Source organism: Gigantopelta aegis, chromosome 4 (genome assembly GCF_016097555.1).
Source record: "Gigantopelta aegis isolate Gae_Host chromosome 4, Gae_host_genome, whole genome shotgun sequence".
Taxonomy (NCBI): domain Eukaryota; kingdom Metazoa; phylum Mollusca; class Gastropoda; order Neomphalida; family Peltospiridae; genus Gigantopelta; species Gigantopelta aegis.
In genome coordinates, this window is record NC_054702.1 from 35,032,471 (window position 1) to 35,046,347 (window position 13,877).

The window sequence follows — 13,877 nt, forward strand, 5'->3', positions numbered from 1 at the left end:
ATACCCAAGTGATAATTTTCTTTTCTTTGGGACTACGTAATTGGTAAATTTTGTGGTTTTAGATGGAAAAGTCTACTTAATAAATAGTTTTACAGAACTATTTACAGTAATAAACCATGTCCATTACAATTTTAGGGGCGACAGGTAATATTCCACAACGCCAGTATGTATTTTTGTGTCTAGACAGCATCAATTAATTGGCTTGTCTGGTTACCAATCAAATACACACCTGCCAATCAGGAATCACAGGTAGAAGCAACTAACAGCATAGACCAATTAACTAAGAAAACACTCTGTGTATCATTTCAGTACGTAGGTTAATGTATGGACAAAACATTGTTAATTATTTCGACTTGTTGTGTAGCCACTTTAACAGTGGTGTTTTATTTTGTATTACAAAATAATATGTATAATTCTGGATATACTTATTGCTGGCTTACTGAGATGTGTATTATTACAGAACATTGCAATGTATGACTATTTATCATCCCGCAAAAACCAGGTAGATTGTGTTTCTCTAGTTCTAAGGCTCATTCCTGACGTTATGCGTTAAGTATTATGTAACCACCAGCTCGCCAGAGGGCGTACTTACTGAAATGGTACAAAATGGCTGTGCCCGTTATATATAATAGCCATCACATTTAACCATTTTATTAATTAACTACATGGTTATACTTGTTGATATTAAGCAATAATGTGCATTATATATTGTTGAATATGCATACCAGGCCAAATGCCTTAATTGTCCCTTCCTTTAAGACAGCTACCAATAATCATTCCTGGATTTATGAACTCACTTTGTTTATGTTTATTTCATTGTCTTATAGTGTTATATTACTAATATAATCAGTTTTTATAATTCTGAGAGAGTACAGAATATGTAGGATTTGCAACAAGCTGGGTTTATAGAAGATGAATTCATTTCATCCTTGTGTGCCTGTTCTAGGTGACTTAAGAAGAATGTTTTTTACTAAACTATTGTTAAAAATCCTCTACTTGAGAATATTGTGCACCTTTTTCAGTCTAAAGAATACTTAACCATGAAAAATCTAGCTATATACATTAAGAAAGCAATGGACATGTGTAACAAATGTCTGCAGTATTAGTATAAATATAGTATGTATGAAAAGATTAATGTATTTTGTGCATTTAGTTATACATGTATTTACATATATGGTGAAATATTAGTATTTTGTTATATACAGTATAGACACTAATGTTTTTGTATAATGTATGACATGTTTGCATATACAAGGATGTGATTTTTTTTTTTAGCTTTTTATCCGAAATCAGCCTTCTTTTAAAAAAAATGTAAAATGGTTTTAATATTAAATGGGAATATATGCCATGTTTGTAATGGAACAAAAGAAATAGACAAGTGCTACTTGTACTTGTTTATATACTGTATTGAAACTTGAATGTATACCATGTTTATATATATAATTTAAATTTGTATGTATGCCATTTATGCAACTGAGTAAAATAGATGTACAGTGGGGCGGAGGCCTTAAAGTTGAATAAACACTTTTGTATTTGTATTTGAGGGTTCTTCCTTGTATGATCCAGAATTTTCTTTAATACTTTCTTATTTATTTTACCAAATTAAAATAGTTTGTCTCCATTTCCTTGATTTATAATTGAAGAGTTCCATTTTCAAAACGCAATATATCCATGTATGTCATTTTGAGAACATTGTGATTTTGCTACATCATGATATGGCATATACTACATGAAGGACAGTTTTAAAATTCTGTTTAATGAGTATAGATCACGCTTTAACAAAACCTCTATTGTTATATTGCTGTGTTGTACTAACATTAATACCTTTACTGCTAACTCCAAAATTTGGAAATTTGTGTATGACACATTTTGGAAAGGAACTCTTTTAAATTCTTGCTCAGCTTTTTAATATGTTCATAGATAAGGTTAGTTAATGTACTGGGGTTGTTATTGTTTAAACTGAATTAAATATTTGTTAATTCTACAACTCTTTTTTTTCAGACTGAGCTGAGATTTTTACATTCCAAGCCATCTTGTTTCATAGTGATAGGCAAACCTGGTGTTGGTAAGACTACACTGGCCAGACGACTTGCACAGGAGTGGAAATGTCAACTCATTAATTGTGAGTTAAATGTTTTACTATGTATTGTTCAAAATACAATATTTAATCATGGATAATTGCTACTAAATCATTTAAAATATATATAAAATAAGCTTTTACTCACACATATAATTCTATATATGACCATGTATAAATATCCTTATTTAATATTAGAGAAATAAAGGTGTAATTATGTTTTACTTCATAGTCACACCATACCAGGACATTGGTATCACAAATATTAATATATATATATATATATATATATATTTATTGATGTGATATGCTTTGTTTTTAGCCACTAATTTGATCAATGAGAACTTGGAACTGCAGACGGAAATTGGTAAAAAATGTCTGGAAGTTCTCACGAAAGGAGAAGCAGTTTCAGAAGAAATGGTCTTCAGCATGATACAAGAAAAAATTAACTCCCCTGAAGTAGCTCACCATGGTGAGTATGCTTTCAGTTTAGTTTTATTGTGAGACATATATTTTATATCCATTGAATATTATTAAATACAGTTGAATTGAGGTTTATTGTTGATGAAGTAACTTAATTTCATCCTTATTTCCAACCAATATTCAAGCACATGGTCCTGTGTATGCATCTGAGCATACCTAGAATGGCTGACCAGGACCCCGTTCCACGGAGCGATCTTGGCACTAAGATCACTTTAAGTGCATTAGGTAGTTATGCATTTAAGGTGATCTTAGCACTAAGATCGCTTCGTGGGACAGGGCCCTGGACAGCAGGTTTAATGTTTCATCATATTCTACCAGAATCCACTTGGATTCCTGCAACTTTGTGTCAAGGGAATCCAGAATCACGTAAGTGGTTGTAGGTACAGCTATTTTGTTTTGTTGATAGAAGTGCTATTGATTTTACTTGTCTTATTTTCCTTAATTTATTAGGTTATGTCTTGGATGACTTGCCTTGCCTTTCTGAAGACTTTATGACGATAAAAGATCAGATTGAATTAATAAGAAATTGGAAACTCAAACCAGACTTCATCATTCATTTGAAGGTTTGTTCAGTTTCAGCTATAATCTATTTGCATAGTGTTTAATTATGGCACAGTGAGTATTTACTTTATTTATGCAGCTTTTGACTATGTTTAAAAAACCCATAACCATACAGTTTTTACATTTGTCATTGATTCAGTGTTTCATAAACCTTTTTTGACACCTGACAATAATTTTTTGGCTTTTGTTGAATTAGGCTCTTATTATTCATTCATTCTTTTATGTTAGTGTTTCATAAGCCTTTTTGACACCTTATAAGTAGTGTTTTTTGCTTTTGTTTGAGTAAGCTTTTATCATTCAGTCATTCGTGTTCAGAAACACAATATATTATATTGTGCTTATAGCTTTATTTTATGTTGTGTTTAGGGACCAATATCGAAAAATGGCTATTTCGAACCATGAAGTGCTTGACAATGTACTTTGCTTATTTTAGATTTCTGATAAAGATTTGGACAGACGAAGAATTGGAATGAAAATAGACCCTTTCTCAGGCAACATTTATGTAAAGGATGTTTATGCGCCTGAAAAACGCCCAAAACCTGTAAGTCATATGCTACATAAATTGTACTACATGTATGAAGAGTTTTAATAATAACATACAAATAAATTTTTTTTAAAGAGCAAAACATTGAAGCAGACGTTGAGAAACTGGACACAAATGCAAAATATATGTATATAATATTATTATTTTATATTATATTTAGAGGTTTAAGTCTATTTAATCTGTTGGCCGAATGTATATTTTTATGTGACACAGATTAGTGACTAAAGCCAAAGGGTATTTAAAGAGTTATAAGAACATTACTGTGGATTATCTATGTTAAATGATTAAATAATAAAAATATGCTCAAAATTGTACTTTTAAGAGGCTAGCTTAATAGATTTCTACATCATCAAATATAGCACTAACTAATCTGAATTCTGCCATCAACTGTTTGACTAAACAGCAATCTCCATTTTAATTCAGAACTAGGGTTTGTTCCACCTATTTGGGTTACATAATATTAACATGGCTACATACACACATTTATTAAAACTGTAGATGTGTGTGTATTTTGCATTAGTAAATGATTTTAAACTATGACGAGGCAAGACTGTAACATTTATATCAAGTACATACATGTGCAATAAGAGATGACCACTTAAGCAGGTTAGACAGTACTTGTTAATAATATTCTTTGTGCAACAGCAGGATGATGATAAGGACCTTGAAGAGGAAGAAGAAGAGGAAGAAGAGGAGGCTGAGGATGAAGAACTTGCAGCTGATGTGAGTTAGCAAATAAAATCATTGACTGCTCACTATTTTGAAAAAATCATATATAGCTCATTTATTGAAATCGTTAGCTCACTATTTTAATGAAATGAATAATGGGTCATTATTTTGATGAAATCATTAAAAACTCATCACTTTTGTGAAGTTATCAATAGCTAATTATTTTGATGAATTAACTAATAGTTCATGACTTTATTATACATAGGTCACTATTTTGATGAAATCATTAATAGCTCACTATGCTGATGCAGTCATTAATGATGCACTATTTTAATGACATCATTGTTAGCTTATTATGCTGACAGTCAAAAATGATGCACTATTTTGATGACATTAATAGCTCATTATGCTGATGCAGTCATTAATGATACACTATTCTGATGACATCATTATTAGCTCATTATGCTGACGCAGTCATTAATGATACACTATTTTGATGACATCATTATTAGCTCATTATGCTGACGCATTCATTAATAATACACTATTTTGATGACATCATTATTAGCTCATTATGCTGACGCAGTCATTAATGATACACTATTTTGATGACATCATTAATAGCTCATTATGCTGAAGCAGTCATTAATGATGCACTATTTTGATGACATCATTAATAGCTCATTATGCTGATGCAGTCATTAATGATACACTATTTTGATGACATCATTATTAGCTCATTATGCTGAAGCAGTCATTAATGATACACTATTTTGATGACATCATTATTAGCTCATTATTATGATAAAATAAAAAATAACTCACTACTTTGATGAAATCTCCAGTAGCTCATTACTTTGTTGGAATTATTAATAGCATATTACTTTGTTGAAACAAAATATTAATAGCTTATATTTTGTTGCAGTCATAAGTAGCCCATTCATTTGCAAATATCATTAGTGGCTCTTACCCTTTGTAACACCCAATAGCCGATGTGTACTTTAGTGCTGGGGTGTCGTTAAACAAACATTCATTCATTCATTCATTCATTAGTGGCTCGCTTTTTTCATGAAGTCTTTAATAGTTCCCCACTTTGTTGAACTCTTAATGCTCATTATTTTGTTAAAAAATCATTAATAGCTTAAGACTTTGTTGAAAATATTAATAGCTCACTTTTATTAAAAAGTTACTTTGACATTTTATAATAGCTGATTACAAAATGTGCTGAATAGAAGTTGCATTAAAATACATATATTCCTTTGGGAACACCACAAATTTAATGTATATTTACAGCAGTACTGTTGTAAATTCTTTTGACATTCTTCTGTTTGTTTAATCAGGCTGATGAATCATCGATTCGCCTGCCTCCTGAAGTTGTTGAACGCCTCATCACTAGACCAGATGATCTACCTGAACAGGTGGAGCAAAACATCCGCAACTACAAGAACAACATGCTCAGAATGTTAGAGGTAAATTATTATTTTTTTTTTAATTTATTTATTTATTGTTTTTAAAACATCATTTAGCATATTAGCAACATGAATTAGTTTTTATCTCACTTCAACATTGTCAGAAGATAGAAGAGTTTTGGGTATTATCTTTCTGGGGACAGTATCAAATTTATGTTAGGGTTTCATGTTTAACTCTATTTTTCATAAACCATAAGTCTTAGATCAGGGAAACGGTGGTCATGTTTGTACCTTTGGATGGTCATCTCAATAATGTTAAAATTATTAAAATTTATATTGTATTTAATTTTTTATTAAAAAATATATCATGAAATTAACATCTAAAGTTTAAAAAATAAAATTACACGTAACTTCACATTATTTGTGATAATTTCTGTTATTATTATATGGCTACATTTATTTTGTTTTCAGTATTTTGTGGAGTTATTGTAAGAATGAAAAAGAAATATAGTTTTTTTGGTTTTTGAAAAAAATAAATGTCCTTTTAAAAAATATTCAGTATGTTTATATAGAGAAATTACTTGTTTATGTTTCTGTATTGGGCATTCTTTAGATAATTATTAATTTAATTTAACCTAATTTAATTGATTTTTGTGTGCTTTTAGGACTATATGGCAGATCATGACCAGCAGTATTTGGTTGAAATGGATTCAAATCAGATGTGTGCTGTCATCTTCAAGGTGCGTTCGTTTTTAATTTCAATTTACAAGCTGATGTGTTGTCCTGTCTGTGAGATGGTGCATATAAAAGATCTCAAGTTGTTAATAGACAAATATAGTGAGTTTTCTCTGAAGACTGCATGTCGGAATTACCACATGTTAGATATCAAATAGCCGACGATTTAATTAATCAGTGTTCTTTAGTGGTGGCATTAAACAAAACAAACTTTACTTTACTTCTTGTGACCAGCACTTAGCCTTTTGATTTATATACAAATTGAAAGTATATGTATATATGCATTTGCATACAGGAGAGACATGGCTGAACTCCCATTGATTTAAACCTATTTTATTGCTTTTTGAAAAACAAATGGATTAGACACAATTTTTCCAACTTACTTGGCCTTCTCCATAATATAGACATAATCACAGCAATTATATATTTATGCATTTTAAAATATGAATTGAATAGGTATTAGTGGTACATTAGATTAATAATATTAATAGTAGTACAGGTAGGGATGTAAAATAATAAATGTCCATTAAAATAAAGAGAGATATATTCTTGTTGTACACCTTATGTAATTTGCAGATTTTAAAAATGTTTTGTTGGGGAAAAAAAAAAAGAAGCAATGAATAATAATATTTAATAATAACACAAAGAGTCAAAAATTTGTAATTTTGCAAATTTTCCCAATTTAAAAATTTCAGCAACTCATGCAAAGACTGGAATGCTTTGTTTTGCGTCCAGCGGCTGTGCCAACACGTCTCTTTGAACCCGAGGAAGAAGATGTCCCAGAGGATATTGAGACCGATGAACTGATGCGAGCGATGGCACCCAAACAGATGGTGGCACCCAGGTTCAGGTGGCGCAGGAGCAGGTGGTTGAGGAACTGTCCCGTTGCCCTGTTTGAGGGAAACATTGTGGGGGGAAAACCAGAATTCGTTGTAAGGTATGGTATGTCTTCTACAACAGTAGAAGTAGCATAAAGGAAGTACTAGTATTAATGAACCAGACTTTGTTGTTAGGCAGGGCTTCTAGAATTTTTATAAAATCCACTAGCCATGGGATCACCGATTAAATTTTTTTACTAGCCCAGATAAAAAATTTACTAGCCCTACTTTACTAAATAAGAGTAATAATCTGATATATCATCTAAAGAGGGAGATAGAGCTTAAAAACTAACATTTGGGGGTTGGGGTGGGGGCAGGATATTTATAATTACAAAAAAGACTTAACTGCAACATTTGACCAAAAACGTTTCACTAGCCGTCGGGCATGGCAATTGTAGTTATTTACTAGCCCAACATTGAATATCACTAGCCATGGGAATGGAGCTACTATAATCTAGAAGCCCTGTGTTAGGTATGTCTTGTACAATGATAGAAGTAGCATAAAGGAAGTACTAGTATTAATGAACCAGACTTTGCTGGTAGGTATGTCTTGTAAAATGGTAGAAGTAGTATAAAGGGAAAAAAAGAAAGAAATGTTTTAATTAACGACGCACTCAACACATTTTATTTACAGTTATATGGTGTCAGACATATGGTTAAGGACCACACAGATTTTGAGGAAACCTACTGTCGCCACTACATGGGCTACTCTTTCCAATTAGCAGCAAGGGATCTTTTATTTGCGCTTCCCACAGGCAGGATAGCACAAACCATGGCCTTTGTTGAACCAGTTATGGATCACTGGTCGGTGCAAGTGGTTTACACCTACCCATTGAGCCTTGCGGAACACTTACTCAGGGTTTGGAGTCGGTATCTGGATTAAAAATCCCATGTCTCGACTGGGATCCGAAACCCAGTACCTACCAGCCTGTAGACCAATGGCCTAACCATGACGCCACCGAGGCCGGTTAGCATAAAGGAAGTACTAGTATTAACGAACCAGAATTTGCTGTTAGGTATGTCTTGTACAACTGTTACTGTAGAAATAGTATAAATGACGCATTGGTACCGGTAAAACAAAATTTGCGGTTAGCTGTAGTAGAAGTAGCATGAAGGAATATTGGTGAACATTGGCGAATCAGAATATGCTGTTAGATATATCCTGTATAATACTAGAAGTAACATGAAGGAACATTTGTGTTACCAAACCAGAATATGGTGTTGGGTATGTCATGCACAACAGTAGAATTAGCATGAATGAAACATCTTTGGCAAACCAGAATTTACTATTATAGTCCGTCCCACAGGGATCGCATTTTTTTCATACTATGTAATTTACTACAAGTTATGTATTTCCGAGCCTACTGATTTGTAAATTGTACCCACAAATTGTATGTCTTTGTTATTTCCAAAACACTTTTACTTTTCTTCTTACAGCAAACCAAACTGAAATTATTTACAGAAAAACATTCTAATAGAATGATGGGACAGTCTATAAATATATCTGAAACAAGAGTGATTGAAGCATGATTTTAGTTACATACAGTTACTTTAAGAAGTGGCATATTCATATTGCATATGACCTGATGCCATCTCACCTGTCTTTCCTCAGCAAAACAAAATCCACAGATCAAAATTGTATACATAATTTATATATTTTTCTGTTTTTCTCTTATATCCAGTTTTCTGGATAAAATGTACTTCCTCTCAAGTGCTGAAGCAATGGAGAAGTTCATGAAGAATCCAAGACCTTACTTGCTCCCTCCACAACCAAGACCACCATGCAAGTTTTCTGTTTTGGGACCACCTCTCTCGGGCAAAACCACACTCTGTCATCTGCTAGCACAGAAGTATGGAGCTACGGTGAGGAAAACGTCTTTGTAATTTATTAATTACTTTGACAAATAGAAGATATATGAGAATAGGATATCACCTGAGTCAGTAAAATAAAGCTGATGTATTATTGAACATTTTAAATAGGTTTGTTTCTTCACAAACTTTTCAGAGTTTGTTACATCGGGCTGGATGTCCAAGAAATTTGACCGTAGAACTGTATTACTCCCTAAAGAAGTGATGTTATTTGTACTAAGCAGTGTTTCATGAATGGTATATCAAAGACCATGGTATGTGCTGTCCTGTTTGTAGGGAAGTGCATATGATTCAACACACAGTCCTTGGAACACACCTCCTCACTTATCTGAGCTGTCTTTCGAGGACATTCTTGTTAATGGATACATGGCTTTTGTGAAGTTAAAAGCAATTTTGCATTTGAAATTTTAATTTGAAAGCAAATATAAGAAATTGAGAAGTAGTTCCAGAAAGTAGGCCCTACTTTAGGAATTAAACTGCTTATTAAAATTATAATTTTTTATGATGAAACTATACATGTGTAATGAGCTCAATGCATGCACATTTTTCACCAGGTCCTAGATATGGATGAATTGATTAAACCTAAACAGGAAGAGGAGAAGAAACGCCAGATCGAGCAGGCTCGAGCTGAAGCCACGGAAAGTGCGATTGTGGCTGTAAAGGTTAAGATCAAGGAACAGATGGAGGCAGAAGCTGAGGCAGCAGCCGCAGCCAGAGAAGCAGGTCTGTACACTGGTTCAGACACAGATCAATTTTGGCAAATATTATATTGGGGATCAAACTGAGCAAATATTATATTAAGGATCAAACTGAGCAAATATTATATTGGGGATCAAACTGAGCAAATATTATATTGGGGATCAAATTCAGCAAATATTATATTGGGGATCAAACTGAGTAAATATTATATTGGGAATCAAACTGGGCAAATATTATATTGGGGATCAAACTGAGCAAATATATTGGGGATCAAACTGAACAAATATTATCTTGGGGATCAAATATGATCAAATATTATATTGGGCATCAAACTGAGCAAATATTATATTGGGCATCAAACTGAGCAAATATTATATTGGGCATCAAACTGAGCAAATATTATATTGGGGATCAAACTGAGCAAATATTATATTGGGGATCAAACTGAGCAAATATTATATTGGGGATCAAACTGAGCAAATATTATATTGGGGATCAAACTAATCAAATATTATATTGGGGATCAAACTGGGCAAATATTATATTGGGGATCAAACTGAGCAAATATTATATTGGGGAACAAACTGAGCAAATATTATATTGGGGATCAAACTGAGCAAATATATTGGGGATCACTTGGCAAATATTATATTGGTTATCAAACTCAAGAGAGCCTTTTCACTCTGAAAAAATTAGTTATCTCTCTCCTTCTGTTAAGAGAAAAACACTGATCTTTTTATTTTCATCTAATAAGCTTGTGTTGCAGTATGTGGAACTTATAGGATGTTACAGTTTGTGGCCAAATTGAAGGGTGTTCATTATCTTTGAAAGTAGTAAAAGTATGTGTGGGACATTTGTAGATCCTCCCTGGCCACCAGGGGGCACTGCTGACTTTAACAATGCTTGTAATGTGCCATGGTATACATGTGCCATGTTTCATGCTTTTAACCAAAAGTGCACAATTGTTTTGTCAGACACCCCACTAAAAGGGGGGGGGGGGGGGGGGGACATCTCATGTCTTAACCACAGGCCTCTGAAAATTGCGAGAGCAATAGTTTCATTCACTCATCACACCCTCCCATGGCTAGTAGTCTGGTCCGAACATCCCAAAAGCCAATAGGATGGCCTAAATTCTTCTACTGTATGCTCCCTCTAGTTCCGGTCACGTAATGTATCCATAAAAGAGAAGACACCTCAAATTTTCTCCAATTTGTGTCAACCATTTTTCGTTCACGTATTGAATTTATGACATCATTTACATGGTCATGATGGGTTATGTAAAAATGAAATGAGTCACCTGAATTTTGTTTTGCGTAACCCACATAAATGGTTTTATGCAAATGTACAATTCTGAGAGGCCTGAACTGGAGAACAGAATAGCTAGGATAGATTGAGTACTCTGATGAAAATTGTTGTCTACTATAACTTTGCTTTAGAAAAAAAAGAGTAAAAAACCCCTTTAGATTACGGATTGTAGTTTTCATGCATCTATTATAATCTTGAATTTGCTTTAATGAAATTATCACTTGAAGCTTTGTTAGTCCAACTTTATATAGTTAATAAGCCATGTTTGTTTGAGAGAAGAATTCAGGTTATGGATCTCATGTAGATGAGACTAATTAAAAAATAATAATCTAGAAAAGAATAGTGAATATTTGCATCACCAGTGGAGAGATTCAAGAGATTTTATAATTCTTTGTGCTCTTAAAATGGTTTGTGGCTTATGCAGCTTTGTTTATACTTAATCTGTTATAGACTAGATTGTTCTAATTTGTATATTGACTTCCATCGCTGTTATGTAAACATTTCTTTGAGTTATTTAATGGTAAGAAAATTTACAGTCTGGATTTAACAAAGTTTCATTGTATATATTTTTCCTATGGAACATATTTTTATTCTTATTTTATACCACAAACTTGTAACAGAATATTTGCCACCTATCAAATGAAGCAGGTCTCATTGTTTCAGATTTTTCAATTGCTTAAATACTAACATTAATGATGACTTGTTTAGAACTGGCTGCTCAGGAGGAGGCAGAAGAGGCAGCATTGGCAAAAGAAGGTAGTTGCTTGACTAACCACATGCACCGTTCAGTTGTAGTGTTTTTACTGCTGTGTTCATCATTTTGTTTGTTACTGAACATCATGATACAGTGAAACCCCTCTAAACCAGACATCTATGGGACTAGTCGGTCTGGGATCAATCCTCGTCAGTAGACCCATTGGGCTATTTCTCGTCACAGCCAGTGCACCACAATTGGTATATCAAAGACCATGGTATGTGCTATCCTGATGGTGCATATAAAAGATCCCTTGCTACTAATGGAAAAAATGTAGCAGATTTCCTCTCTGTGACTGTGTCAATATGACATGTTTGACATCCAATAGCCAATGATTAATAAACCAATGTGCTCTAGTGGTGTTGTTAAACCATTTTTTTGTTTGTTCTATGGGACTAAGTAAAATATCCAGTTACAAGGTGTTTCCGGTTTAGACTGATATTTAAAGATGTGACTGTGATAAATATTCGGTTTTGAGGGAATTACGGTCTAATTAGGCTCTGGTTTTGTGGGGTTTTACTGTATTTTTGCATTGGGACAGGCTTACATTAAAATGTGTATTCTAATGCAGTTGGTTTTGTTGGACAATCTTACTTTTAAAATAATTCACTGTTTTATTTTATAGTGAAAATGGCAACTATGCAGAGTTATGAATATCCATTATTGAGTGCTAGTTGTTGCGCTGAGTATTCGGAATAAGTGAAATCGATAATAGAATAATAAAATATTATGGTTGTATTACAGGTAAAAACATATTTTAATTATTTTTATACGGCAGATGGCTTGAAACACAATAGTAATGACCAGGTTTTTGTATATGTGTTGTTTCCGAAAAACAATTATTTACACCATGTTTTTTAAAAATGGATTTAGTAAATTAGAATGGGAATGACAATGTTGTATATGACCATTTGCAGACATTAATGCTGGTTTTACAGTTGCAAATATCCGTTTTACCATCTCTACGACAGTAAAACCAGCATTAATGTCTGCAAATAGTCAAATACAACATAGTTATCACCTAATGTATACTTATGGTATAGTCCGTTTTCAGCAAAAGGGAATTGGCGTATAACTACATAGTGTATAATGATGCTAAAACTTGTATTCAAAATATATTATTAACTTTTAAACCTATACCAACTCTCAACATTTTTTGCAAGAAAAATTTAGAAAAATAAAAAAGTTTCTGTACAAATTATCATCAAATTGTATAGATTAAAGATCATTTCTAAGGAAGGGCTGAAGACAGTGACACAGCCAAGCTATGCAGTATCACCTGAAACAATTGTTAATGCAGTACACAGATACAAACAGCAGAATTGAGGGCATTTCATCTTGGCTGTTTCATTAGTTGCCTTTATACCTATATCAAAAAAGATATTTAACCTATGCAGTTTAATGGAAAATTGTACAGAAACTTTTTTATTTACTGTGAGATTTTTTTCAAAAAATGTTCTACAAGCTGATATATACTACTCAAAAGAATTTAAGGGTCAAAAATTTATAACCAAATAAGTTTCAGAGTGTATTAGATTGGATGATGTAAACTACACCAAATTTTTTATTTATTGTTCCATATTTACAAAAAACAAATAAACGTCACTGTATACAAGAAAGTCACATGACATGCTGTCAAAGTTGAAGGTTGTCAAACATGGATTTTACACATTAGAACATTCGTTTAATAGTGTGTGAATCCACCCCTGGCGTGAATTCACTAGACACATCGTTGCCTCATGCTGTTGATCAGACGTCTGAAGAACTCTTGGGGAATGGCCTGCCACTCTGCCATAAGAAGTTGACCCAGATCATGAAGGTTGGCCGGAGGGGCATGATTATCCCGAACTCTCCTGCCTAATTCGTCCCAGGCGTACTCTATTGGGGCCAAGTC

General features: G+C 33.0%; 1 protein-coding gene across 7 annotated transcripts in view; it reads left to right on the top strand.

Annotated features, from left to right (window-relative positions):
- LOC121370461 (adenylate kinase 9-like) overlaps window positions 1-13,877 on the top strand; it is a 55,465-nt gene that overhangs the window by 1,406 nt on the left and 40,182 nt on the right. For 5 of the 7 annotated variants that reach the window (XM_041495704.1, XM_041495707.1, XM_041495709.1 and 2 more), the window contains exons 3-13: window positions 2,002-2,122; window positions 2,400-2,549; window positions 3,011-3,123; window positions 3,555-3,662; window positions 4,311-4,388; window positions 5,675-5,803; window positions 6,409-6,483; window positions 7,174-7,415; window positions 9,039-9,219; window positions 9,780-9,948; window positions 11,938-11,985. In XM_041495704.1, coding sequence (XP_041351638.1) covers window positions 2,002-2,122; window positions 2,400-2,549; window positions 3,011-3,123; window positions 3,555-3,662; window positions 4,311-4,388; window positions 5,675-5,803; window positions 6,409-6,483; window positions 7,174-7,415; window positions 9,039-9,219; window positions 9,780-9,948; window positions 11,938-11,985 — 1,414 coding nt within the window. The remainder of the gene's footprint in view (window positions 1-2,001; window positions 2,123-2,399; window positions 2,550-3,010; window positions 3,124-3,554; window positions 3,663-4,310; window positions 4,389-5,674; window positions 5,804-6,408; window positions 6,484-7,173; window positions 7,416-9,038; window positions 9,220-9,779; window positions 9,949-11,937; window positions 11,986-13,877) is intronic. The other 2 variants (XM_041495706.1, XM_041495708.1) reach the window with 2 other exon arrangements.